Here is a 25671-nt window from a genome sequence, read left to right as displayed (position 1 = left end):
TATATAAAGAAATATATATATTTGTGATATATATATTTGTTTGTTTTCACTATGAAAAAACTATAAACCTGTGAGTTGGGGTTTTATCTTTTTTTTTTTGACTTAAGTTTTCTATTCTCGAAGGCATTAATCAGCACCCTTTTTCTCAGCCTTTGTTACACAGTACAAGCAGGCTAGAAAGACGGTATTTTATTCCAATGGGAAACGAAACTGCTGATCTGGAGGTCTTACGTTACAGATTCCCACATCATACCTTCAAGTATATAAACACGTCCTGAAAGTAGCATATTTTGAGAATAAAATGGTAAATGACATTTAAAGGACACCCATGATTAATCCTATAGTAAATGAGATAATTTATTTTGAAATGATCAACTCTAAGCTCCGAATATTCAGGTAGAAGGTGTTCAGATGAAAGGAGGCACATCTGCTGTGGCATTTTTGCCCATTGCCCCAGGCACTATAGCAAGATAATTAAGACATGGTCCAGTCTTCAAGGGGATTACAATCCCATGGCTAAAAAATCACCTATATAAAGATAATACAAAGAAATTAATTACAATACTTTAAAAAAAAAAAAAAGACAGAGATTTCCTGAGAATCAAGAGGAGAAAAGCTTTCTATTTACCTGTGGAAATTCAAAGCAAGCTTGTCTGCTCAGAAGACAAGGAGTGCAAAAGGGCATGGTTCCATGGGAAGGTTGGAAGGGCACTGCTAAAAAGCTTCCCAGGGACCTTCTTTACCTTGTGACTTCCATGGCTCAGATTCCAGCCTCCCACCATGCCTTCTCAGATGCCTGACTTCTTAATGATTGGTCCTAAGGGCCCATCCAAATGCTCAGTGCTATTATGATGATTGTTACCATCAATTTCTGAGCATTTACCATGTACCGGGGCCTATGATAGAGCACTCTGTGCATTTTCTCATTTAATCCTCACACCAACTTCATTTTGCAGATGAGAAAACTGAGGCACAGGACATTTATATAACTTGCCAAGGTCACAAAGACAGTAAGTGAGAGTTGGGATTTGGGTTCAGGCAGCCTGGCTCCACAGTTTATGCTGTTACTAGGCTCTTCTACTTCTCTTAATGATAATAATAAGAATAATAACAAACATTCATTAAGAATGTACTAGGTGTCAGCCACTCTCTAAGATAGGTACTACATTCCCATATTAAAGATAAGAAAACTGAGGCTCAGAGAGATTAAATAACTTTTCCGAGGCTGCACAATTAGTAAGTAGTGAAGCATTTCCAAAAACATATTCTGAAAAATGCAGATCTCCAAAGAAAAAAGTTTCCATAGTCATTTAAGTTTGGAAACCATTGCCCCTCTCGGATATCTGTGGTGTACATCAGCATATTAAAATCTCACATGAATGCTTCAGTAAAGAATCCTGATCAGCTTTGGTTAGGCCAGCATTTTCCACACTGTTAACCACGGAGCTCTAATTCTTCCAATACCTGTCAATAGTCCATAAAACTAGCACTAACCAGTCTCACTAGACATGAACCAGGTACACTAGGCTAGGATGTAAAGCTGGAAAGCCAGGTTTTCATGTGCAATGAGAACTAGCGTGGATGAGATGTTACCAATGATACCAAAGAAATGCTTGAAGATTTCTCCCTCTCCAGCTTTACTTTGCCTTGTAGGTAGAGCTGCTTGGGAAGCCAAGGCAGGACTCATTTCAGGGGCACATTATCATGCCAGGAGGGAGGGTACGAATAGAGAAGGCAAATCCAGGAGTACCAGAGGAGCAGTGCCTTGAACCTCTACATGCAGGCTAAACTCAAATGGCCCCTCACCCAGAACACGGCAACAGCTTCTTAACTGGGTTCATCTTCCAGCATTGCCCCTTCCAACCCCTTTTCTACTCTGCCACCAGAAGCAGTTTAATATATATACTATATAATAATAATATATAGCAGTTTTATATATATATATATATAAATCTAATCATGTCAGTTTGCTGTTTCAGATCCACCATGCAATTAAACTCCTTCACATGGTCTCCAAGGCTTGCGTGACGAGCAGGCTTCTCCTTACTCTTCCACCGTGGCTCCCACTAGTACATTTCAGCCAACCATCATCTTTCAATTTCTTAAGCAACTACGCACTCTCTTGCCTCAGTCTTCAGGTATCCTTCTTTCTCCGCCTGAAGCATTCCTCTCCATCTCCCTTTCCACATGGACAACTGACCCCTCTTTTGACCACTGCTTATGTCTCACTTTCTTTAGAGAACTTCCTTATTTTCCACCCCGTAAATGTGGGTTAGGAGCTCCTCCCTAATACTCCCCTCAGTACTCTTTACTTCCTTTGTCAGAGATGTCTGACACTGTGTCATAATTATCTGTCCACCTTTTAGCATTTACTGCTGTGCGTTTACTTAGCTAGTAGTTATTAGACAGTTACCTAATCAACATTTATACCCATGTCTTGAGTGGCAACATAAAATAGCACACTTACAACATTCCCATATGACAAGAAGCTAGGGAGAATATTAAATGTATTAAATGCATACTTAGGGGTTAAAATTATCTTAAGAGCATGGGACAGTGAACCAAACTCAATAAGAAGAAATTTAACACATGCAAAGTCTTAACATCGAACTAAACAGAAGAAAACAATTGCACAAATAAATATAGCCAAATAGCAACATGAGTGGGTGACTTGTAGGGGCCTCAACTGAATTTTGATCCACGGTTGCTAGAAATAACATTAGAATGTGTTTTAAGGGAGGCTGAGGCAGGTGGATTACCTGAGGTCAGGAGTTCGAGACCAGCCTGACCAATATGGTGAAATCCCATCTCTACTAAAAAAAAAAAAAAAGTTAGCCAGGTGTGGTGGTGTGAGCCTGCAGTCTCAGCAACTTGAGAGGCTGAAACATGAGAACTGCTTGAACCCAGGAGGCAGAAGTTGCAGTGAGCCGAAACTGCACCACTGAACTCTAGCCTGAGCAACAGAGCAGGACTCTGTCTCAAAAAAAAAAAAAAAGAATGTGTTTTAACGGTTTTGTTATCAGATGCATAATATAAATCAATAGTGAGTTAAGAGTATCCGAGACACTAATAATATCTTGAGCTGAAATAATAGAAATACACTATTTATTTTAAAAGATGTAATGGTCTCTCTTTTTTTTTTTTTTTTTTTACAGAAAAACCACAACTAGAGTAATGTACTTAATTCCAGAAAACAACACTTCAAAAGAGAAATTGACAAAATGGAAACTATTCCCAAACAGAGTGTTGGATAAAAGTTCTAGAAATAACTTCTTAAAAACAGTTAAATAGTCTGGGTGCGATGGCTCATGCTTGTAATCCCAACACTTTGGGAGGCCGAGTGGGCGGATCATCTGAGGTCAGGAGTTCAAGACCAGCCTGGCCAACATGGTGAAACCCCGTCTCTACCAAATTAAAAAAAAATACAAAAATTAGTGGGGCATGGTGGCGAGTGCCTGCAGTCCCAGCTACTCAGGAGGATGAGGCAGGGAGAACTGCTTGAACCCAGGAGGTGGAGGTTGCAGTGAGCTGAGATCGTGCCACTGCACTGCAGTCTGGGCAATGGAGCAAGACTCTGTCTCAAACAAACAAACAGTTAAATAAATGAAGAATGTTTTACTCAGGAAAAAAAACCCTATGAGCAGTCTTTAAATACCTAGAGAGTGCCAGATAAAATGAATAAGAGGACTTATTCTATATTTATCCAGAAGTCAGAACGAGGACCTGTGGTTAAAAAAATTCCAAGGAAGCAGATGTCGGTTTATCTTAAGAGAAGTTGTCAAATAATTAGAGTTGTTTAAAAATGGACTGTTTGCCCTATGAAATAATGAGTTCTTTGTTCAAATGGAAGCTGGAAGCCCAAGTAGTAGGGCGCTCATGAAAATGTTTCATACAGGATATAGTAGTTTTACCAGATGGCTGAGAAAATGCTATTGCTGTTCTGTGAGATTCTGTAAGGATGTAATATCAGTATATTCCTTCCATTGGTACTGGTAAGTGGAGAACTGATGAAACCCATTTCTAAGGACTTTGTTTTTTAGCTATTTTTTTTAAAAAAAGTTTTAAGACGCTGTGCTAAGAAAGAGGACCAGAGGAGTTGACTGCTAGGCTCCTTTTCAACAGGGACATTTGTGCTTCTCCAGCTCATTCTTGCGCTGGTTTATCATTGGGGACTGTGGCCTTAATAAGACCAGAGAACTCAGGAGAATAACAGCTTGGAATAGAGAGGTCTGGAGAATTAAACATCTTTAGCTACAGCATAATGGAAAGAAAGTGCCCTTCAGGGGAACGTGTACTACAACAGGGTTCTGAGATGAGGTAAAAATAAAACTGCATCCTGCACTTTCTACTTGCTGTAATGCTGCAGTCAGAGTAACCCATGGAGAACCATGCCCTGTGAAATGGCTGTCACAGTTTAGGGGCAGTGAGCCACAGTAAGCCTAGGACCCACTATGTGCCAGGTACAGGGCCAGACCCATTGCATCATTATCTCATTGAGCCTTCCTAGACGTTCTAGGGTATTAGTATCTTCATTTTAAAATAAGAAAAATCAGATTCTGAAAGGTAAAGTACCTTCACAAAGGAATTTTGAGACCTGAGATTCAAACTCAGGATTTCCTGAACTTTGAGTTGCTCAGTAGTGTTTCAGGGATTCCTGGGCTTTAGGACCCAAGAGGATCTTAAAGAGCCCAAATTCTTGGTTTTGACTACGGAGCACAATGGGGTCCAAAGGGACCGGGCATCCTGCACAGGATTTACGTGTAAAGGTAAAGGAAGCCATTCGAGTATGTCCGGAGATGCCCCAGTATGGGTACAAGCTCAGCAGCTGTGTTTTCTGTGCACACGGTGCTTATAGCCATGAGGGCAAATCATGCATCAGGCAGGGGCAGAGAGGGGGAGGGCAAGAGGCCAGGGCACCCCTGCTGACCCTTCTACCTTCCCACCCCACCTTCTCCCCCGTAACCCTTTACAACACCAAATGCACCTGCAGAAACCAGTCTCTAGACTAGATCTTGTACAGTACAGTGAGGACAGGGAGTTAGGATGACTCCCTCTTTCATCTATGATCATTCACAGAGGGGAAGGGGAAAAGGGCAGGAGGAGAGCTGACTTTCACGTGTAATACCCTTTGCTAAATGCCTGCATACGTGTCATCTCATGCCGTCTCCTGTCACAGTCCTGTAAGATGTGGAACATGTTAGGCTATGTAATTAATATTAGTGTCTCCATTCTATGATGAAGAAATGAATTTAAGTCACACATACAAAGTCAGACAACTAAGAAACATATGATTGGCATTTACACTCCTGATGCCACAAATCAAAAGAAAAACCTGTGAATCTCGGCATCAGACAGTCCAGGCTTTGACTTTTGAACTGGCCCGTTAGTAGCTAAGGAAAGCTGAGGATAGTTTCTGTGTAACTGAAAACAATCACATTTATCTCATGGAAATGTTAGTGTCCTTCTCCAGACCTGCTCCCTCTCTTTCCTGCATTTGAGGGCTGAGATCTACTTTTAGAATTACAGAGGGAGGGGGCATTTGACCCTTCTTGAGGTAAAAGGAGAATTTTGGATTAATGGTTAACTTTGTCCTTCGAATGTCCCCTTGAGGCTTTGTCAGATTTGATTCCTTCCTTTGGAAAGATAAGAAAATTGAAGTGGCTATTCCCTGCTTCTGCCTGGTTAGTCACAGAGTGAGGCAGTGACATGATGGGAAGCTCCTAACATAACGAAAACTAGCGTGAGGCTGAGAACCTGAAGACTTCAACTCTGGCCCTAGCTTCTCTGTATTTGGATCTCCCAGACAGGCATCCATCTATCCCACAGTGAGTGCCTTGTGGACTGAAATGAGATCAAAGGTGGAGACAGCTTTAAAAAGCTCTCTTCAAAAACAAGAATGTCACACGAGGCTGACTCTCGAGACAGTGTTCCCCCTACCCCCGCTCCTATAGAGTTTCATTCAGCAGACCTTGCTACCTGCCTTCTTCAGGAAAAAAATCTTGTTTTTGAGTTTGTGTTTAAACTAAAGTTAGTTGATTGTTTTCAATTGTTTTTCTTGTTCATAGAGTTTCTTAATGTCACGAGCGTTCACCTATTCAAGGAGAGATGGGACACTAACAAGGTGGACCACCACACTGACAAGTATGAAAACAACAAGCTGATTGTCCGCAGAGGGCAGTCTTTCTACATTCAGATTGACTTCAATCGTCCATATGACCCCAGACGGGATCTCTTCAGGGTGGAATATGTCATTGGTGAGTGCCATGTGCAAGCCCCAGTCTTGACACCACGGGTTGCATTGTAGAGAGAGGTAGGTACAGGCACAGTTGTGTGATTTCCTAGTGTCATATGTCAGCAGTGGTGGGAGCTGGAATGACATCCAGCCCCTGAATCATCCTGCGTTCTAAGACTGGTCTGTATAGTGCCAAAGATTAATAACGTGGGCCCACCCAAAGGGAAAATCTCATATAAATAAAAGTAAGTAAAACTGGTATAAAGTGTCGCTTAACTAAATTGTTCTTCCTTAAGCAAATGGTTTTGGCGTCCTATGGTTGTAACTTTTATCTCCATGATTTAACTGGTCTCATGTGCTGAAAATGTTTGTACATCTTAGCATACAGTCCACGTGTGCATTCCCAAAGCTGGTTCTGCTCTGATCGAGTCCCATGGGATGGCCCATGAAAAGTGGATAGTCCAATAAAGTTCACTAAACACTTTGTACTTTAATCACCTTTTTTTTTTTTTTGACACAGAGTCTTGCTCTGTCACCCAGGCTGGAACAGTGGTGTGATCTCAGCTCACTGCAACCTCCGCCCCTGGGTTCAAGTGATTCTGGTGCCTCAGCCTCCAGAGTAGCTGGAACCACAGGTGCACACCACCACACCCAGCTAATTTTATGTATTTTTGGTAGAGGTGGAGTTTCACCATGTTGTCCAGGCTGGTCTCCCACTCCTGACCTCAAGTTATCCTCCCACCTCAGCCTCCCAAAGTGCTGACATTGCAGGCATGAGACACCACGTCCAGCCTTTAATCTCTTCTTGAAAATTAACAATGCACATTAGCTTCAAAGGTTTGGGGAAGGACCATTTAACTTTGGTCTGGTGCTTCTTAAATTAATTTGATCATGGAACCCTTTTCTTAAGTTATAGCTATTAACATTTGACACATTTTGGTAAACATTTCTACAGGAATTTATAAGATTATCAAGGAAATACACACACAGAGAAGCAAGGGTGGCACAACATAGGAAATCTGCCCATATAATCCTATGCACAAATTAAAGGAAAAAATCAGGCAATTGAATCAGTAGTCACTGAAAAGTACATGATAAAATTCAGCATCCAGTTTAAGAAAAAGAGTTTAAGGGGAAAAATTTAGGAAAAAAAAACCAAACACCTCAATGATAATAAAGATTGTTTACATCAAAACAACAACTTTTGATATCCTAAGTGGAAAAAAGTTAACAAATTTCATTATAATCAGAAATTAGAAAGAAATGACTGTTATCGCCATTCCCTTTTTAAAAAGAATTGCTGTAAAAGTTTTAGTAAATGAACAATGTAAGAGATATATCTGCTATAAATGCTGGAAACTAAGAAGAAAAACTATATATTTGCTAATACTATGATTGTGTATATAGAAAACCCAACAGAATGAAGGGAAAAAAGCACTGTATTAATAAAACTTTGTAAGTTGGCTAGATAGAAGATAAATATATAAAAGTCAGTAACTTTTATCTTCTCCAGCACTAAGCACCAGAAATAGACATAAAAAAATTTTCACATGACTAAAACTATAAAATATAGGACTAAAAACCTGAACACAAAACCTATATAAACCAGCTATTAAATCTTAATAAAAACATGAGATACCAATGAAGAGTCAAAGATGTTCTTGAGTGGGAAGTCTTTCTTACACGTTTAGTCTCCCAAGGTGTTGGTCAAAGAATACAAAATTTCAGTTAGATAGAAGGAATAAGTTTTAGTGATCTATTCCACAGCATGGTGACTGTGGACTATAACTATATTATTATAGTTAATAATGTATATTTCCAAATCACTAAAAGTAGATTTTAAATATTCTCACCACAAAGAAATGTCATGTGAAGGAATCAATATATTAATTAGCTTGAATTAATCAATCCACAATGTATATTTTGATCAAAACATCACATCCCAAAACCCCATAAACATATACAATTATGATTGTCAATTTTTAGAAGCCTCCCAAAATTAATGTGTAAATTTAATGCATTCCCAATTAGAATCCCAGTGGAGTTTTGAGTTGTTTTTGGCTTTGGTTTAGTTTTTTTGGACTTGTATAAAATAATCTTGAAGTTCATTTGAAAGAATAATTACCTGGTGATAACCAAGGAAATCATACAAACAAACAATAGGAGTATTTTATATTGGAAGCAGCTATCAGAACATACTATGAAAAATATTTAGTAGGGCACAATAGAGAATCCAGAAATGGATTTCAGTATATGACTTAGTATGATTGTTGGTTTCATGAAGAAAAGCATATGAGATTTTGTTTGTTTGCTTGTTTGTTTTTAAATAAATGACGCTGGAATAACTGGCTCTCCAACTGGAAAATAATTTAAAAATTGACCCTCATCTTTTATCCCATATACAGTAGCAAATTTCAGTTGGAATGAGTATTAACATAAAAAAAAAAAGACAGTTTTTTGAGGAAATTTAACAGACTTAACTAAAGATTGGAAACTCTGACACTGCAGAAGAAAACAAAAACCACGTACAGTTATGTGCCACGTAGCAACATTTCAGTCAATGACAGATCATGTACAGGTGATCTTATGAGATTATAATGGAGCTGAAAAAGTCCTATCACCTCATGATGTCATAGCTATCATACTATAATCGTGTGATTACTTATTTTTTTAAAATGTAGTATAGCCTAAGTTTGTAGTGTTTATAAAGTCTACAGTAGCATGCAGTAATGACCTACCTTCACGTTCACTCACCCCTCACCCAGGGCTACTTCCGGTCCTGCAGGCTCCATTCGTAGTAAGTGTCCTATGCAGATGTACCATGTTTTACATTTTATACTGAATTTTTACTGTACTTTTTCTATGTTTTTATGTTTACATATAAATGTTTCTATGTTTATATGTAAGTACTTAACCATTGTGTTACAATTGCCTGCGGTGCCATATTCAGTACAGTAAAACACTCTACGAGTTTGTAGCCTAACAACAGTAGGCTGTGTCATATAGCTGAGGTGTGTCCCATCTTTGTTTCTGTGACGTTCACACATGACAAAATCGCCTGCCTAACAACATATTGTATCCCATGCGTGACAACAAATATGCATTTGAAACTCTGAACCGCAGTTCTGCTGCAATTAGGAGGGAATTTTTATCTCCATCTCTAAAGTTAAGTATTTAGGGTGGGGAGAAGAGGAGAGGGAAGCTTCAGCTCTGAATTGGACTTGTCTGAGGTTTGAGGCATTCTCATAAGCCATTCAGAAAATAATTATGATAATGGAAGTCTTAGAAAAACTGGTAAGATGAATGTCTTAGATTGGGCTACTAGGAAACAAGCTCTGAGAAGAAGACTTGTGCACACAAAGTTTACTGGGGAGATCTCTCAAGATCAACATCTGCAAGGGAGTGAAGGAATCAGTGTTGGGCAGAGGGAGGAGTTGAACCGCAGTGCAGACAGGGGCCCCGTGGATCTCAAGGTGAGCTCTAGCTATGGGTTGGATCTTCAGAGTTGTCTCGCCTTGAGCCAGGGGTATGGGCCTTTTATACCTTTTATACCTTGACTGGGGTTGTAGCCTTGGTATAATTGGTTCTCTATGGCTGAGGGCAACCCCTGAAAGCAACTAAATGAATGAGAATTATTAGTCACCAACACTCCCAACAATGGGAAATGTCCAGGCAGCACACCACAGCATCCACTACAGTGAACATTTTAAGTCCTCTTTTCTTTTTTACATAAGAAATATTATTACTTTTGTTCCCTCAAAAAAAAGAGGGGGGAAAGCATAGCTAATTTGACTTTGAGATAAAAATCTTTACAATTTTTAAACAACATGTATTTTAAACCTTTCAGTGCCCATGATGTGTACGTTCAGAGTTAAGCTATATTCTAATATGTGTGGGACATTATAGGCCACGTGTATTTGAAGATTTTTCTATTACAGGCCACACACATTTGAAGATTTTCCATTGCCCAACCTGTTGTAGATACAAGCAAGGCAAATGACAAAATTCCACACTCTACTATTTAGTGTAGAAATTAAGCACACTTCCAAGGGCCTTGAAGGACCCGCGGTAGAGGATTTATCTTGATCAGAGTCCTTTCCGCATCTCATGTCATTGAGGAAGTTACATGACAGCTTCAGCTTCATTGCTTCCATATTCTAAGACTGGAAAAAAAAGAACATTGCTGGGGAAATAATTCTCTTAAAATTCAGTGCCTGTTTCAATAGGACTGCATAAAGCCAAGGAAATTAGATTTTAAGGGTAATTGCTATAATGAGAAGAGACGAGTATAGAATGTGAACTAGAAATGAAATTAAGTGCAAGGGTTTCTATATACAGGTGCACCTCAATTTCTAGAAACTCAGAATGTAAAAATGATGGTTTAAAAAACAGAAAAAGAATATAATTTCTATTCATTTTTAAATATCTGGCAGCACTATTTCAAGAGAAGATCCATTTTAGCTAACATTTTACAATCAGCTAAATGTCTAAGCATTTGAGATGTCATTTACTATTAACAGTGAACCAAACCTTAACATAAATTAAAAAAAAAAAAAACAGGAAAGAGAATAAATACTTTGTTAAAAATAAAGGGCACTTAAAGGAATCTCTACCAGTACATCTTTAAGAGTGTTTATAACAAGAGACTTACCAACAAAGATTAACTTACTTACTCACTATGTTAGTCAGGGTTCTCCTGAGGGACAGAACTAATAGGCTATATATATGTGTATGTGTGTGTATATATATGTGTGTGTGTACATATATGTGTGTGTGTATATATATAGTGTGTGTGTATATATATATGTGTGTGTGTATATATGTGTGTGTATATATATGTGTGTGTATATATATATGTGTGTGTACATATATGTGTGTGTGTATATATATATAGTGTGTGTATATATATGTGTGTGTGTGTATATATGTGTGTGTATATATATGTGTGTATATATATGTGTGTGTATATATGTGTGTGTATATAGTGTGTGTGTATATATATGTGTGTGTACATGTGTGTGTGTATATATGTGTGTGTATATATACTGTGTGTGTATATGTGTGTGTGCATATGTGTGTGTACATGTGTGTGTGTATATATGTGTGTGTATATATACTGTGTGTGTATATATGTGTGTGTGCATATGTGTGTGTACATATGTGTGTATGTGTATATGTGTGTGTGTGTGTGTATACATATAAAGGGGACTTTATTTAAGTATTAACTTACACGATCACCAGATCCCACAATAAGCTGTCGGCAAGCTGAGGAGCAATGAGAGCCAGTGCGGGTTCCAAAACTGAAAAATTTGGAGTCTGATGTTCAAGGGCAGGAAACGTCCAGCATGGGAGAAAGATGTAGGCTGGGAGGCTAGGCCCGTCTCTCCTTTTCAAGTTTTTCTGCCTGCTTTGTATTCACTGGAAGCTGATTAGTTTGTGCCCACAAGACAAAAGGTGGATCTGCCTTCCCCCGCCTACTGACTCAAACGTTAATCTCTTTTGGCAACACCTAGGATTAATACTTTGTATCCTTCCCTCCCATCAAGTTGACACTCAGTATTAACCATCACACTCACTATATACTTTTAAAAAAAAATTATTTTAGGTTCAGGGGTACATGTGCAGGTTTGTTATATAAGTAAAAACAGAGCTGTTTCATAAAGCGAGTTATTATTATATTAAAAGTACTGAGAAAATAGCTTTGCACTTAATTGCTTCCAATTTGCATTCAGTTCTTTGTTGCGGCTGCTTTCTCATTCCCTGTGCCTGTATAGATGAGCTGAGATGTGTTAGTTCACTGGAGTTTCCCCATGTTGCTGTTCTCGGAACCTAGGTCATGAGATTTATTTACATGATTCTGCCTTCTAACCAATTTCCTTCCTGCCCTCCCTCCCTTCCTTCTTTCCTTCCGCCTTCTTACTTTTTAAATATTTAAATAAATAGGGTCTCTTGGATGGTGTGCTGGACTCTGGGTAGAGAAGGTGAACAGGAGAGCTACTGCCTTACCTGGCCAGGTCTTGATGAGCTATGCTGCAGGGGTTCTTTGTGCTTTGATAACTGCATTCATTAGTTGTTGGCAGAGCACAGCTAGCTCTGTGAGTTAGGTGGGAGGTGTTAATGAATCTGAGGAGGTGGGTGTGGCTGAAAAATGTCCCAGGAGCCTGCAGGGCCTTCTCTCTCTCTCTCACCTCTGAGTCTGAAGCCATGACAAATCATGAAAGGCAAGGAGGAGAGTGCTAATCCGTTTTACTAACCTGTGGCTGAGGCTGTGAAAGCTTGAGAACAGCTTGTGGTGTTAATTTGCTGTTACTTTGACATGGGCCCCTGCTTTTTTGATACCCAGTTGAGGCAGAAATCTCAAGCTGTATTTCTCACCAGCTCTCCCCCTCAAAATAGCAGAGATTTCACTCCCCGAGGAGCCCTCCCAAGTGACAATAGGGTCCGTGAGCAAGTTTCTTTCTCCCTGGGGTTCAACCATGGGAACCTGGGGGTGTCCAGGGCAGCACTTTGGAGATTCTCCTGATCTTTCCCTCAATTCTGTGATGGGCCCCACAGATCTAAGCTTCACATTTCTGGTTACAGCAGAAAGATGAGGAGAAGGATGGCATTAGCAAGACCTACCCCACTTATCAGGAAAACAAAAGCTTTCCCAGGCACTTCTGGCATCCATTTATGTCTCACTTGCTACCCTTCGCTGTAAGGGAAGCTGTGAAAGTATTCCCTTTTTCCAGTCTCTTCAGAGGAGAGGGCCGGGGGAGAGCTGAAAGTGGGTGCTGGTGGACCCGCAGTCATGTGTGCTGGGGATCCCCCTAGCTGGGCCATCCTGTGAGTATAAAAGTGCAGTCCTAATGCCGACAGCACTGAGGCGGGTTGTTCATCACCCACTCAAGCATTTCTAGGACTGGGTCAATTGCACATGTTCTGCATCACAAAACCCATAAAACATGGAAATGTCATCAGCAACACTTTAATATCTGTATTTCACTTATTTCTTGAGTAGCGTTTATCAAAAGCCAGCTGGGGTGTTGGATGCTGATGTGTTTTCAGGGTGGGGGTGACACGGATGCTTCTCATTTGAGATAGCTTGCTCTAGCCCACTTCAAGGAATCGGGGCAATTCAAGACTGGAGAGGAGATGATCAGAGCAGAGGATGAGAGCCTGGGTTACGGCTGCAGTTGTAGACATGGACAGGAGTGATAGGGTTTGAGAAATATTTAGGAGGACTTGTGTTGGGTAGTCTGTGAGGGGTGAAAGGGAGGAGGGTCAAGGTCAACTTCCAGGTGGCTGGTTTATGTGACTATGATGACAGATGCTAGCACTTCCAAATGAGATAAAGAACGCCTGGAATTCCAGAGGGAAAAAATCAAGTGTGGAAAATGATAATGGTGATAGTAGCTTCATTGATAACTCACTGGCATTGGTGCTGTCCAGAGGTGCTGTGTGCCTCCCATCTAATTGTTCAAGCAGCCCTCTGGGCATTGGACTATGGCCATCTCCATTTTTCCCACGAGATAAGGGTTAAAAAGATTAAGTAATTTACCCCAGGTCACACCTGGAAAGTGTGTTGGGACCTCAATTCAGACCCAAGCAGCCTCTTCTACTTACAATGCTTACTACCTCCACCAAGGGAGCCTCCACCAAGGAGATGGTGGAGGTACGAATGTGATTCTGTTTGAATTGGTGAGTGTGAATTATTTGAGGGACTTTCAGGTGAGCCTGTCCAATAGATAATATGAGTCTGAAGCTTAGGGAGGAGGTTTGGACTGGACAGGTGATAATTTGGATATCATACACACGTGGGCAAGCTCACTCAGAAAAAGGTAAATCAAGCCAGCAGTGGACTGAGGCTTAAGCCCTGGGGAAAACAACTTCTAAGGCATCCATTCAGAAACTAGAGCCCTTGGAGGAGACAAAGACCAAATGAGCAGATAAACAGAAGGAAAATAAGGGGAATGCAGTGTCACTAAATCCAGGAGAGTTGCGTGTTTTAAGAGGAAAGCATGACCAATGTTATTAAATATAACTAGGAGATACAGTGAGATAGGAATTTCCCGCTGGAGTCAATAGTTAGTGGGACACTGTTTGAACTCGGGGAGATTCCAAATTTTAATGGTTTAAAAGTCAAGGAGATGTGAAGAAATTGATGTAGTCAATTTGGATGAATCTTTAAAGAAATTTGAAGGATAGGAAAAGAAAATTTGGATAGTAGCTAGAGAGGAATGCGGGTGAGAGGAGGGGTGTTTTGATTTTGGTATTTGTTTCACGATTGGAGGGACTGCAAGATGTAGCAGGCAGAGAGGAAAGAAGAATTCTGAAGATTCAGGAGGGACTGGAGGAGAATCCTGGAGGAGGTAGAAGCATAGAGGACAGGGGCATGGGTGAGGGACTGAGTAGGAAGAAAAGTCCCTCATCTTCCAAGGTTGTCAAGAAAGAGGTGAGGGAGAATATGACTGCCGTCGGTGGAGAAGTATGAACTAAGTCTCATACCTGACAGTCTCAAGTTATTTAAAGACGTAGGTGGTGAGCAGGTGCTGCAGGGTCTTGGCGGGCAGAGGAGTACCCTTCTATCTGAAAACATCATCCATATCCTTTAAAACTATGTCTTCCCATGGATTTTTGTTTCAGAAAGTCCAGGTAAAATCATCATGCTGATGTGTGATTTTCACGTACATAACATAGTTTCTCTATTGAGAAATGTCTTGCCCCAAATTATGCAGCTTGTAACGTACAGAGAACTATTTCTTAGCCTATACTCTTTCAACTATTTTATACTGCATTTTGGTGAAAATAGACAGCCTATTTCATCATTTTGAAGCAACATTTATATAGAATGTCATTTCAGACTTTTGCTCCTATGGGTTTCTGCATTGATGATCAACGTGTTTATTTTTAAGCATCTCTGTGAAGTGACTAATAATGGCATCTAAGAAAGTAGGACAGTGTTTCCCAGAGTGTGTTCTCTGTGAACACCTGTCATGTGAGATGCTCCTCGGGGAGAAAAAAGTTCCATCCTCAAATACATTTGGATCATGCTGTGTTTTGTGTCTCTTCTCATAGAGGCCCAAGGCACATTCATATAGAAAAGGCTGTGAGTAGACAAGCAGCCAAAAAATGAATCTTGTTTAGCCCAACAATTCCCAAAATTGTTCTACTATAAACACTATCCTAACACATTTTTATTTTTATAATACCATCTAATAAAGTGCAGAACTCATTCCAGGAAATGCTGGACTATAGATGCATATTACCTCTACTCCATAGAACACTGAGGCAAGTGGACAGCAGATCTTGAATATATTTGTAGTCTATGTGTTGTGATAACTTTAAATCCATTTTTTTCTTTTTGACACTTAAGATTTTGTGCAAACATTGAAATAACTATCAATTTGGCATTCATTTTTAGTAACTTTTCAAAAATAATTGTTAAGAGTATGTTCTTATATTTATTTCTCAGATATTTATTTGGCTTCTTTTAAGCATAAAGCCTATTTATTTTCTTTTTGAATGTGCTTATTAAACTCTTATTGAATACTTTGTATGTGCAAAGCATCATGTTGGGGTTAGAGTAGTAAGATACATTCATCCCTTGCCTCCACAGTATTTGTTGTCCAGAGAGGACAGTCTGAGTCGGAAAGGCTGTGTTCAGTGCCAGCCTTTTGAACAAAATGCTTAGAAGCCACTTTGGAGGGAGTGACTGATGGCAAGAATAGTTGAAAGAATCCCCCAGAAAGTGCTATTTGAGGTGGGTCTCAAAAAATGAATAGAAATTGACCCAGGGGAATGGCAAATGTATACATTCTAGAAAAAAAAAAATAGAAAAGTTCAGTGGAGCATGACATTTTGGAAGCACACTGATGTCTCTGTATGACTTGATAAGAAGTTTAGATGTAATTCTATAAACAGCCAGAAGCCTCTGTAGTAACATTTTAGGTACAGTATTAATATGTGATTTTTTCCTACTTTTTAGATTACTATAGCAGAAGTGTGGAAGATAAATGGGAGGACCAAGATTTTGTCAGGGACATTAGTAAGAGACTCAAGGGGGAAAAAAAATCTCACTAAGTAATAGGATAAATGGATGCTGCATGAGTGTGCATGATTTTTCCCCTCCTTTTTTCCCCCAAAGGAACTTATCTTTACTTCTATAACTAGAGGTAGTAAAATGTGTGTGTGTGTGTGGTGTGTGTGTTTGCGTAGTAAAATGAGACTCACCTGTAGTGAAGTAACACTCTGAGGACTAACAGTATGCCCCAGTGGCTGACCCTCTGCCGTCTGTAGGTCATGCCAGGGACGACAGCTCACGTGATAAAAGGGCTAAATGAAGCCCTTTTGGTGGAGAAGGAGGGGGCTTGGACTCAGGCAGTGCCCAGCAAGAACCTGACCTCCACCATAGCTAGCAGTGACAGAATCACTTTACCCCACCCCCTAACACGTTACTGTTTCCTCACCTGAAAATAGGGACCATAATATTTATTTTAAACAGCCATTTGTGGGTTAAAGGAGATCATGTGTAGGAAACCACATTTTTATTCTCACGATAAACCAGGAGGCAGGGAAGGTAGAAATAAAACTTATTAAAAATATGGAAACCAATGTTCACAGGGATTAAGTGACTCACCCCAGGTTGTGGGCAGAGGATCTGAGCAAACATTTCTCAAAAGAAGACACCAAAATGGCCAATAGGCTTATGCAAAAATGCTGAACACCTCTAATCATCAGGGAAATGCAAATTAAAACCACAATGAGGTGCCACCTCATACCTGTTAGAATGGTTACTACCAAAGAGAATGATAACAAGCCTTGGCAAGAATGCAGGGAATAGAGAACCCTATACACTAATGGTGGGAATGTGAATTAATGTGGCTATTTTGTAAAGTTGTGTGGCGGCTCCTCACAAAACTAGCAATAGAACTACCATGTGATTCAGCAATCCCACTTCTGGGTATGTATCTAAAGAAAATTGAAATCAGTATGTTGAAAAGATGTATGTAGTCTCATGTTCATTTCACTGTTACTCACAATAACCAAGATATGCAAGTAACCTAACCGATGGATAAAGAGAATGTGGTATATAGAAACAATGGAGTACTATACAGCCCTTAAAGAAGGAAAATTCTGCCTTCTCAACAAGCATAGAACTGGAGAGCACTATGCTAACTGAAATAAGCCCGGCACAGAAAGACGAATACTATATGATCCCATTTATATGTGAAATCTGAAAAAGTCAATCTCACAGAAACAGAGTAGAAAGTTGGTTACTAGAGGCTGGGGCTTGGGGGCAAAGAATGAGGAAAGAGAAGATGTTGATCAATGGGTACAAAGTCTCAGTTGGACTGAAAGAAAAAGTTTTAGTGATCTACTGCACGGCTTGGTGACCACAGTTTAAAATAGTATATTGTATATTTCAAAATTGCTAAAAGAATAGATTTTTAATGTCTTCACCACAGTTGCCTTTCTTTTTTCAATGTACAGAGAAAAGAAAGGTAACTATGTGAGGTAATAAGCACGTTAATTAGCTGATTGAATCTTTCTACAATGTATACATAGATCAAAACTTCACTTTATATCCCAATAAATTCCCCATAAGTGATTGTCTACATCTACACATGCACAAAGAAAATGCTTCCAAAAGCAAATAGGAGGGCACTGCTCTCATGTCTTTTGTTTCCTGATGGCAAAGACAACCATCACTGAACCTCCCAACAAAAATACCCAGTGTCCTTGCTACATCCATTCTGACAGCTTCATTAGTCAAATAGGGACTGTGACAACCCACAGGCCAAGTTCCTGGAATTATTTGCCCATAGTTCTAGTTGAAATGATAGAAACAGTTTAATCTCAAAGTAGGTGGGATAGCCATCCATATTTTGGTGTCAGAGACCTTACCATGTGCTTCCTCAGCCCTGCCCTGTCACCCACATCATGTCTGCAGAGCTGGAGTTTCCGAGTGAAGCTTATGGTCCTTAGGGTAATAGAGTCGCCCATGTCTTTGTCACATCAAGGGTGCCACACAGAGCACTTATGAAGGGCCATGGGTATTGGAATGAGAACACTCAGAACATTCACAAAGGCTTCCTCCCTGACTGCCTCCTCTGCTTTCTCCCCTCTCTTTCCTCTTCCCCTAATTTGCCTTCACCTTTGCTCCTATGTCTGTTTCTCTCTGTCTTCACACTTCTATGTTACGATGACCTCTTTCACTTACAAGAATTTATAAATGTGGCTCATTTGCACCCACATAATTGAAACTGTACTCCACCAGAAAGCACTGATCTGAACTCAGGGAGGATGGACTGTGGGTATTCCCTGGCTTTTCCACATAAATTCTAAGACATTTTTGCAGCGTATGAAGCAAGGGGTGAAAAAGGTGGGGAAAAAATATTTAATGAAAACAAATGTGCCCACTGTGATACCTTGCTCGTGAGTCTCCAATCTAAAAAGAGAGCATGCAAGTGGAATTAAAGCCCACAAAAGAAAGGATCCAGGTGGACTAAATATTCTTCATCTGTGCCCTCCAGTTACTTCAGAAGCATGTTGTAAGGATGGATGAGGGAATAACTGGAAGCTCTTTGAACTGCTTCGTGACAGTTGCTTCCTAATAAGATGACCCAATTACCAGCCTTATTTTCAATATTGCAACTATATAGGAAAGTTAAAGTCTTACGGTATTCCTTAAGGAAGGATAACCTTCATAAAATGCTACTATAACAGCAGCCAGAGCCAGACAACCATAAGACAGGCTATAAATAGCTATACCTCTCTTGCTACCCTCTTCACCCTCTCTTTCTTCTCAATATCTCAGCCTCTTTTCTGATCTTTTCTCTTCTTTCTTAGGATTTCTATTACTTTCCATCTCAGTCTGCCTGTTTCTGTCTTGCTCTTGCTCTCTCTCTGTCTCTCATGCATACATACACACTGTCCTGTGGATGCATGTCTAGGTGTTAGTGGCAGCAAATGTATTGGAGTCCCATGGCACCAAAGTATGTTAGCAGCCGTGAATCCATATGGATCTACAGCAACCTCAATTCTTGCCTCCTTATAAGGCAGAAGGAGAGACTGGGGCAAGTTTTAAAGCAGGAGTGAAAGTTTATTCAAAAGCTTTAGAACAGGAATGAAAGGAAGGAAAGTACACTTGGAAAAGGGCCAAGTGGGTAACTTGAAAGACAGTGCACAGTTTGATTTTGACTTAGGGCTTTTGTTTGCCTTTTTGAGACAGTCTTGCTCTGTCACCCAGGTTGGAGAGAGGTGACGCGATCTCAGCTCACTGCAACCTCCACTTCCCAGGTTCAAGTGATTCTCCTGCCTCAGCCTCTCGAGTAGCTGGCATTACAGGCACTTGCCACAACACCCAGCTAATTTTTCGGTTTTTAGTGGAGATGAGGTTTCACCATGTTGACCAGGCTGGTCTCAAACTTCTTACCTCAAATGATCTGCCTGAAAGTGCTGAGATGACAGGCATGAGCCACCGCACCTGGCTGACTTCCCATTTTATCTGTTGGCATACTTCTGGGATCTTGCCTCCCCACTCCTGTGATTCTTCCTTAAGTGGGCTGTCTGCACATGCAGTGGCCTGCTAGCGCTTAGAAGGGGAGCGTGCACAGTACTTTTACTAGTGTTGTACTCTTGGTCACTTGAGGCATTTTTTCCTCACCAGTTGAGCGTCCCTAGAGGAAGAACACATACCGGTGAAATTCCGCCATTTTAAATCTTAGCGCGCATGCGTGAGCCCACTCAGCCAACTGCTAAGGTCTTACTGGGAAGCTGCTGATCACCAATTTCAGGTATTTCTGTTTATTGGGAGACTGCCCTTCCCTGGCACTGGCTGGGACCAATTATTGTTTTAGAGAGACAGTTTAACAATTGCCTGACCATCACCTGATGGTCGCCTGCCATTCCTGGTGTGTGTGTAATGGGGGAAGCCTTCTCCTCCCCTACTCATGCCTGATTAGGTACCTACTGTAGCGTAGGTATTTACTCATTTGTCAGAGGAGTAATGGGAGTTACCCTTGGGAGGTGGGTCTGACAGTTTTTGTGTCTGTTCATGAGTATTTCTTTAGCCTTCAGGAAGCTGGGGCTGGATGTTCTAAATGTGCTGCCCATCTCTGGCTAAAGCCTAGCTTAGCCGTTGCGATGCGCCTTCTCTGCACTGTTGGAGGTTTTGCTTTGGCTTCTTCAACTTCCTTGTCTATTTCCTGTCCAAATCTGTTTATAGATCTCTATAGCATCTTGTCCCATGTCTGGTTCAATGAATTTCTGATGCAGAAACCTCTGCTGTGCCCAGCACTTTGTGACACCCCATAGGGGGTTTAAGAGGAATGAAAGACCCCATCTCTGTCTTTTTTCTTTCTGAGATGGAGTATTGCTCTGGTGCCCATGCTGGAGTGCAATGGTGCAATCTCAGCTCGCTGCAACCTCTGCCTCCCAGGTTCAAGTGATTCTCCTGCCTCAGCCCCCCGAGTAGCTGGGATTACAGGCACCCACCAGCATGCTCAGCTAATTTTTTTTAATTTTTTTTTTTTTTTTTTAGTAGAAATGGGGTTTTACCATGTTGATCAGGCTGGTTTCAAACTCTTGAACATCTCTGTCTTTAAAGAGCTTACTGCAGTTGGAGTGAGAAGAATTCCACAAACAATGAACACAGTCATAGACTATATAATCAAGAGCTATACTGATATAGTTGCCTTCCAGAAATGTGTGACACGGCTGGCAGAAGGGATCTGGGCAGTCAAGAGTGAGAGGATCAGTTAGAGTTGAAGGGTAAAATCTCAGAAAAGGGCAGGGAGGTCTTGAGATGACTCCTGAGGAATTGGGAACATTCCAAGAGGGCTAGGAAGTATATACCCTCCAGGCAAGGAGAACGGCATTCTTGGTAGTCCAGGAGCTTGTTGTTCTGCTGATGCACACAAGCTTCTAGTGAGAAGGGAATATTTCCCTGAATCAAGTTTCCGGCTGCATTTGGAGTTTGGGCACCACTCAGTTTCAAGGCTCTGGAGTTGTAAGGAGCTTGAAGTGGCAGGAAAGGCCCATCAGGCAGGCCCATGAGGAATGTGCTCCCCTTATGGAATCAGTCTGCTGTTATTGCTTGGTTAGTGCCCACGGTGGACAGGGGCCTTTTGTATTAAAGCAATTAATTTTACAAAAAGAAGAAGAAAACCTTATGTTTCTGTGACTAAAATGACGGAAATGAAGTAGTGGAGACAGCTGCAGTGGCATTTTCCATCAAACAGCTTTTCTATTTGTGCAACATATTTCTAAGTGATAGAAAATGACACACTCTCTCCATTACTTCACTTCCATCATTTGCATCATTTCAACCTTTTCTAACTTTCATATTTGTGAAACAAATTGCTTTAAACATGTCAAAGACATTTGAGTAGAGTGTTAGCCAAATTTTAAAAATAAAGATGATTCATAAAGACAGTTCTTGTGTTTATAGCCATCAAGACAAAATTTCAGGAAAAAAAAATCACAGTCCTAATTACTGAAGGCACAAACATAAGGTAATCATCTTTGGAAGTTAGAAACAAATCTCTTTTTGCTCTCTACCTCTTTTCCCTTAGATTTATATGGGATGGTAAACCTGGCTTTGTAGTGCTTGCTTTAATGATTCACTAAGTAACCCCTTGCAAGTTAATTTCTCCAGCCTCTGGATTTATTTGCATTGTTATGCAATGTGTGGAACACTTCACTGCTGTTCCGCTCCTCACCAATTAGTTTTATCTTCTCTTATAGCTGATGCTTCTTGAGGGGAAAGCCCACCTTGCATCTTTTGTTAGAGACAGGATGTTGCCGAGAGTAGGGCAACCAGGAGGCATCCCTTAGCATGTAATTTTGAAGAATCGATATTGATGCTCCAAACAAAGTTGGTTCAAAAATGTGTTTCTTAAGAGACTTAAAAACCTACATCACTGATGGAAAAAAAAAAAAAAAAAGGAAGGATGTGAATATACAGGATAATTGTACAAAAATTGAGTACATATATTGTTGTTGTGTAAAAGTTTAAAAAATTTTTGAAACAAACTCCATTTTACAGAAAATTTACAAGACAAACCATACAAAGAACTATTTTTTCCCAGAACCATTATTAGAATTGTCTATCTGATGTCTCATCACCCCTGAAATATTTTAGTGTGTCCTTCCTACAAGCAAAGACATTCTTCTGTGCAACCATCAAAAGAAGGAAATTAACACTGATATTTTATGGTAATCTAATCTTTAGAACACATTTGAGTTTTTCTACTTGTTCGATAATGTCCCTTATAGCAAGGGAAGCTAGTCCAGGATAACATGTTATACTTAGATGTCATGTCTCATGTCTTTAGTTTTCTTTAATTTGCAACAGATTCATAATCTTGCTTTGACTTTCATGATTTGACACTTTTGAACATTACAAGGCAGTAATTTTTAGAATGCCCCTCCATTTGGGTTTGACTGACGTTTCCTCATTTGATGTTAAAATCAAGTCACGTATCTTTCACAGGAAGATTGCAGAAATGATGCCGTGTTCTTCTCGGTGCCTCCTACCTGGTTGCACATAACTTTTACAGATCCCATTACTGATGACATTAACTTAACCACTCGATTAAGGTGGTGGCAAAGGTTGAGTACCCAGGAAGTAGACTGTGAAATTAGCATGCAAGCCGTCGATGAGGGAGTGCCGTTGGGATCAACTCCTGTGGAAGGAAGCAGTGTTGGGCAGTGGGGGAGTCAGGCTGCAACGCAGTCACACCAAAGGCCTCAGCTGACCCTCTGTGAAACTCTGGAGCTGAGATGGCTCGTCACAGTTCTCCTGAGATGGGGACAAAGGGCTGGGGCTTTGTTCCTCCGTAGTGATCAGTCTCTGGATGTGAGCCACCCCTGGAATGAGGTGTGACCCTGAATGAGGCAGTTTTCTTCTGCTAAGGCAACTCCCAAGGAGGGCTGAACCACCAAGCACTATTTTCTGTCATCACTCCCAGCAGCTGAGGATAAGCCTGTCTGTCATTTCTGAAGGTGTCTTAGGTAGAACGTCACAGAGCCCAGCACAGAGGTGACTGTTGGAGTTGCCCCTGCAAATTTACTCTTTGTTCCTTTTATAGTTGATAAGTACTTTATAAGAAATTATCTTGAGACTATAAAATTGCATTTATTACCAAAAGTATTATCGATAGAATGATTGATTAATACCAGGGTGAATCCTGATTTTCTCTTTTAATTAGATTATTTAAATCTTTTATTATTGTTACATAACTCAATGTTCAAATAGCTTCAAATAGCTTTGATTTTGCCAGTTGGAAACTATTCCAACTGGTTTCAGTATCCTTACTGCCTCATTGTCTGGCACAGTAAGATGTTTCAGGCCCATTTTGAATTTTCCCTTCACCTACCCTCAAAAGAACCATTTCTCTAAGGAGAACCATTCCTCCAAAGAACTCTGCTTCGGTTTAATAGAAAGTAGTATTTAGAAACCAAGATCTAGGTCCTAGGTGTGCTCGTTACTATTTTACCTCCTTTCAGTATTTCCCAATTCAACCTAGGTATATCTCACTCACCGTTCTTTTCACCTGTCTGTCATACCTATGGTGACCCCTGATTCATGACTCTTGTCCTCCACACATTTCTTTTTTTTTCTGAAACGGAGTCTTGCTCTGTCACCCAGGCTGGAGTGCAGTGGTGTGATCTCGGCTCACTGCAAGCTCTACCTCCCGGGTTCAAGCCATTCTCCTGCCTCAGCCTCCCGAGTAGCTGGGACTACAGGCACCCACCACCACGCCCAGCTAATTTTTTGTATTTTTAGTAGAGACAGGGTTTCACCATGTTAGCCAGGATGGTCTTGATCACCTGGCCTCGTGATCTGCCCGTCTCGGCCTCCCAAAGTGCTGGGATTACAGGCATGAGCCACCGCACCTGGCCGTCCTCCATACATTTTTTTATCCTTGAGCTTGTCATTTACTGAGTCTTCACAATGTGCCGACAGTGTGCTTTGTGTTTGCGTTAGTTTTATGTTGCTGTTTTAACAAAATATCATAATCTTAGTGTCTTAAAACAACAAATATTTATTATTTTGATATAAGGTATAATGATATATAAAAGGTGTAATGACATATTAACTGAGCTCCTCCTACCTAGTGTCATCCCTTAGGGAGGAATCAGTGGAATTCAGATCCTGATTATTCCAGCTCTAAATGGTCCAGAATAACCAGGATCCAATGGCTGGTCCTGGTATACCTGGTCTGACACTGGCCTTGGGATCTGGAAAGGTCTTAGAAGAAATTACATTGAGACTGTAAAATCCCCTGAGCAAGAAGATAAGGTCTTCAGAATGTGAAGTAAAGAACATGCCCTCTCCCAATTTTATGCAATGAATGAAATTCTACTATGGCAATTTATTCATTTAAGATGTGAAGGCATTATTTCCTACAAAGTATAAATATGGAGGTAAGAAGAAGTATTAGCACTCTTCTTAGACATTAACATTTTAGCAAAATGAATTTATTAGACTCTTGCCATTAACTGTTAGCTGAGACCAGTTCCCTTAGAAGGAGTTGCCAAATGACTGTTTTCATGGGGAGCCATGTGATGTTCAGTGATTAGGTGCTGCCAGGGAGGCTGGCCCAGATGAGTCCCAAAGTGAAGATTCTGTAGCCATGCCACAAGCAGTATGAAACTCCAGGGTACATGCTTAAAGCACTCTGGAATTTGAGTAGTGGCAGATATTTTAGACGAAATTCCACTCTGCCACTTTCCAAAGCACTGGAATTAGGTGTTATTTATGGAAGGCGATATTGTACCCCTTCAAGCCCACAAATAAAGAGATCCTCATCAATGACCTTTATTAAAGGCAAATCATTGTGGAACACATGACCAGAGGAAATGAGAGGAGATTTGAATATATTCCAAGGCCTTAAAAAGATGTCAAGAGCAATTGTGTTCTCCCACAAGGCATCCCTAGGCAAGGATGGTCCAACGTCAATACTGTTTCTTTACATCCCTGTTTCAACTGCATCCATGGTCTCTTACGTTGTTTACCTGTGTCACTTGCAAAAAAACTAGGCTTGAATGCAGTTTTTTTAAAGTGGTGCTTTTAAATGTAAGCAGTAATCAACTTGTGAAGTAACAATGAGCATCTATAGTAAGCAAATAAACATCCACACATAAATATACATATGAATAAACAAAATGCAAACGTGTGTCTTTCTTTCTGCCAATCCTTTGAGTTCCATATTTGTTGTCATGTAGTTAATAAAGTCATTGACTTCCCCCACAGTCTACTACTCTTGCCCTGTTATTCTTACGTGGCATTAGTATTATGAATTAAATTACAATCTAAACTTGGATATTTAATTATAAACCCATTGAGCACAGGAAATGTATCATATCTCAGCACATTCACCACCCCGTCTCCTCCAGATTAAGTAGTATCACTCTGCTCATCATAAGCACTAGTAAACATCTGTTTAAAT

The 25671-nt window shown here is 40.4% G+C and overlaps 1 protein-coding gene across 3 annotated transcripts in view; it reads left to right on the top strand.

The window, feature by feature from the left end:
- F13A1 (coagulation factor XIII, A1 polypeptide) overlaps window positions 1–25671 on the top strand; it is a 161199-nt gene that overhangs the window by 9150 nt on the left and 126378 nt on the right. For all 3 annotated transcript variants that reach the window (XM_011962645.1, XM_011962644.1, XM_011962646.1), the window contains one exon: window positions 6066–6254. In XM_011962645.1, coding sequence (XP_011818035.1) covers window positions 6066–6254 — 189 coding nt within the window. The remainder of the gene's footprint in view (window positions 1–6065; window positions 6255–25671) is intronic.

The sequence above is a fragment of the Colobus angolensis genome, unplaced genomic scaffold (genome assembly GCF_000951035.1).
Source record: "Colobus angolensis palliatus isolate OR3802 unplaced genomic scaffold, Cang.pa_1.0 Scaffold6, whole genome shotgun sequence".
Classification (NCBI taxonomy): Eukaryota; Metazoa; Chordata; class Mammalia; order Primates; family Cercopithecidae; genus Colobus; species Colobus angolensis.
The sequence above is the reverse complement of the archived record's forward strand: the minus strand, read 5'-3'. Positions and strand labels throughout refer to the sequence as shown.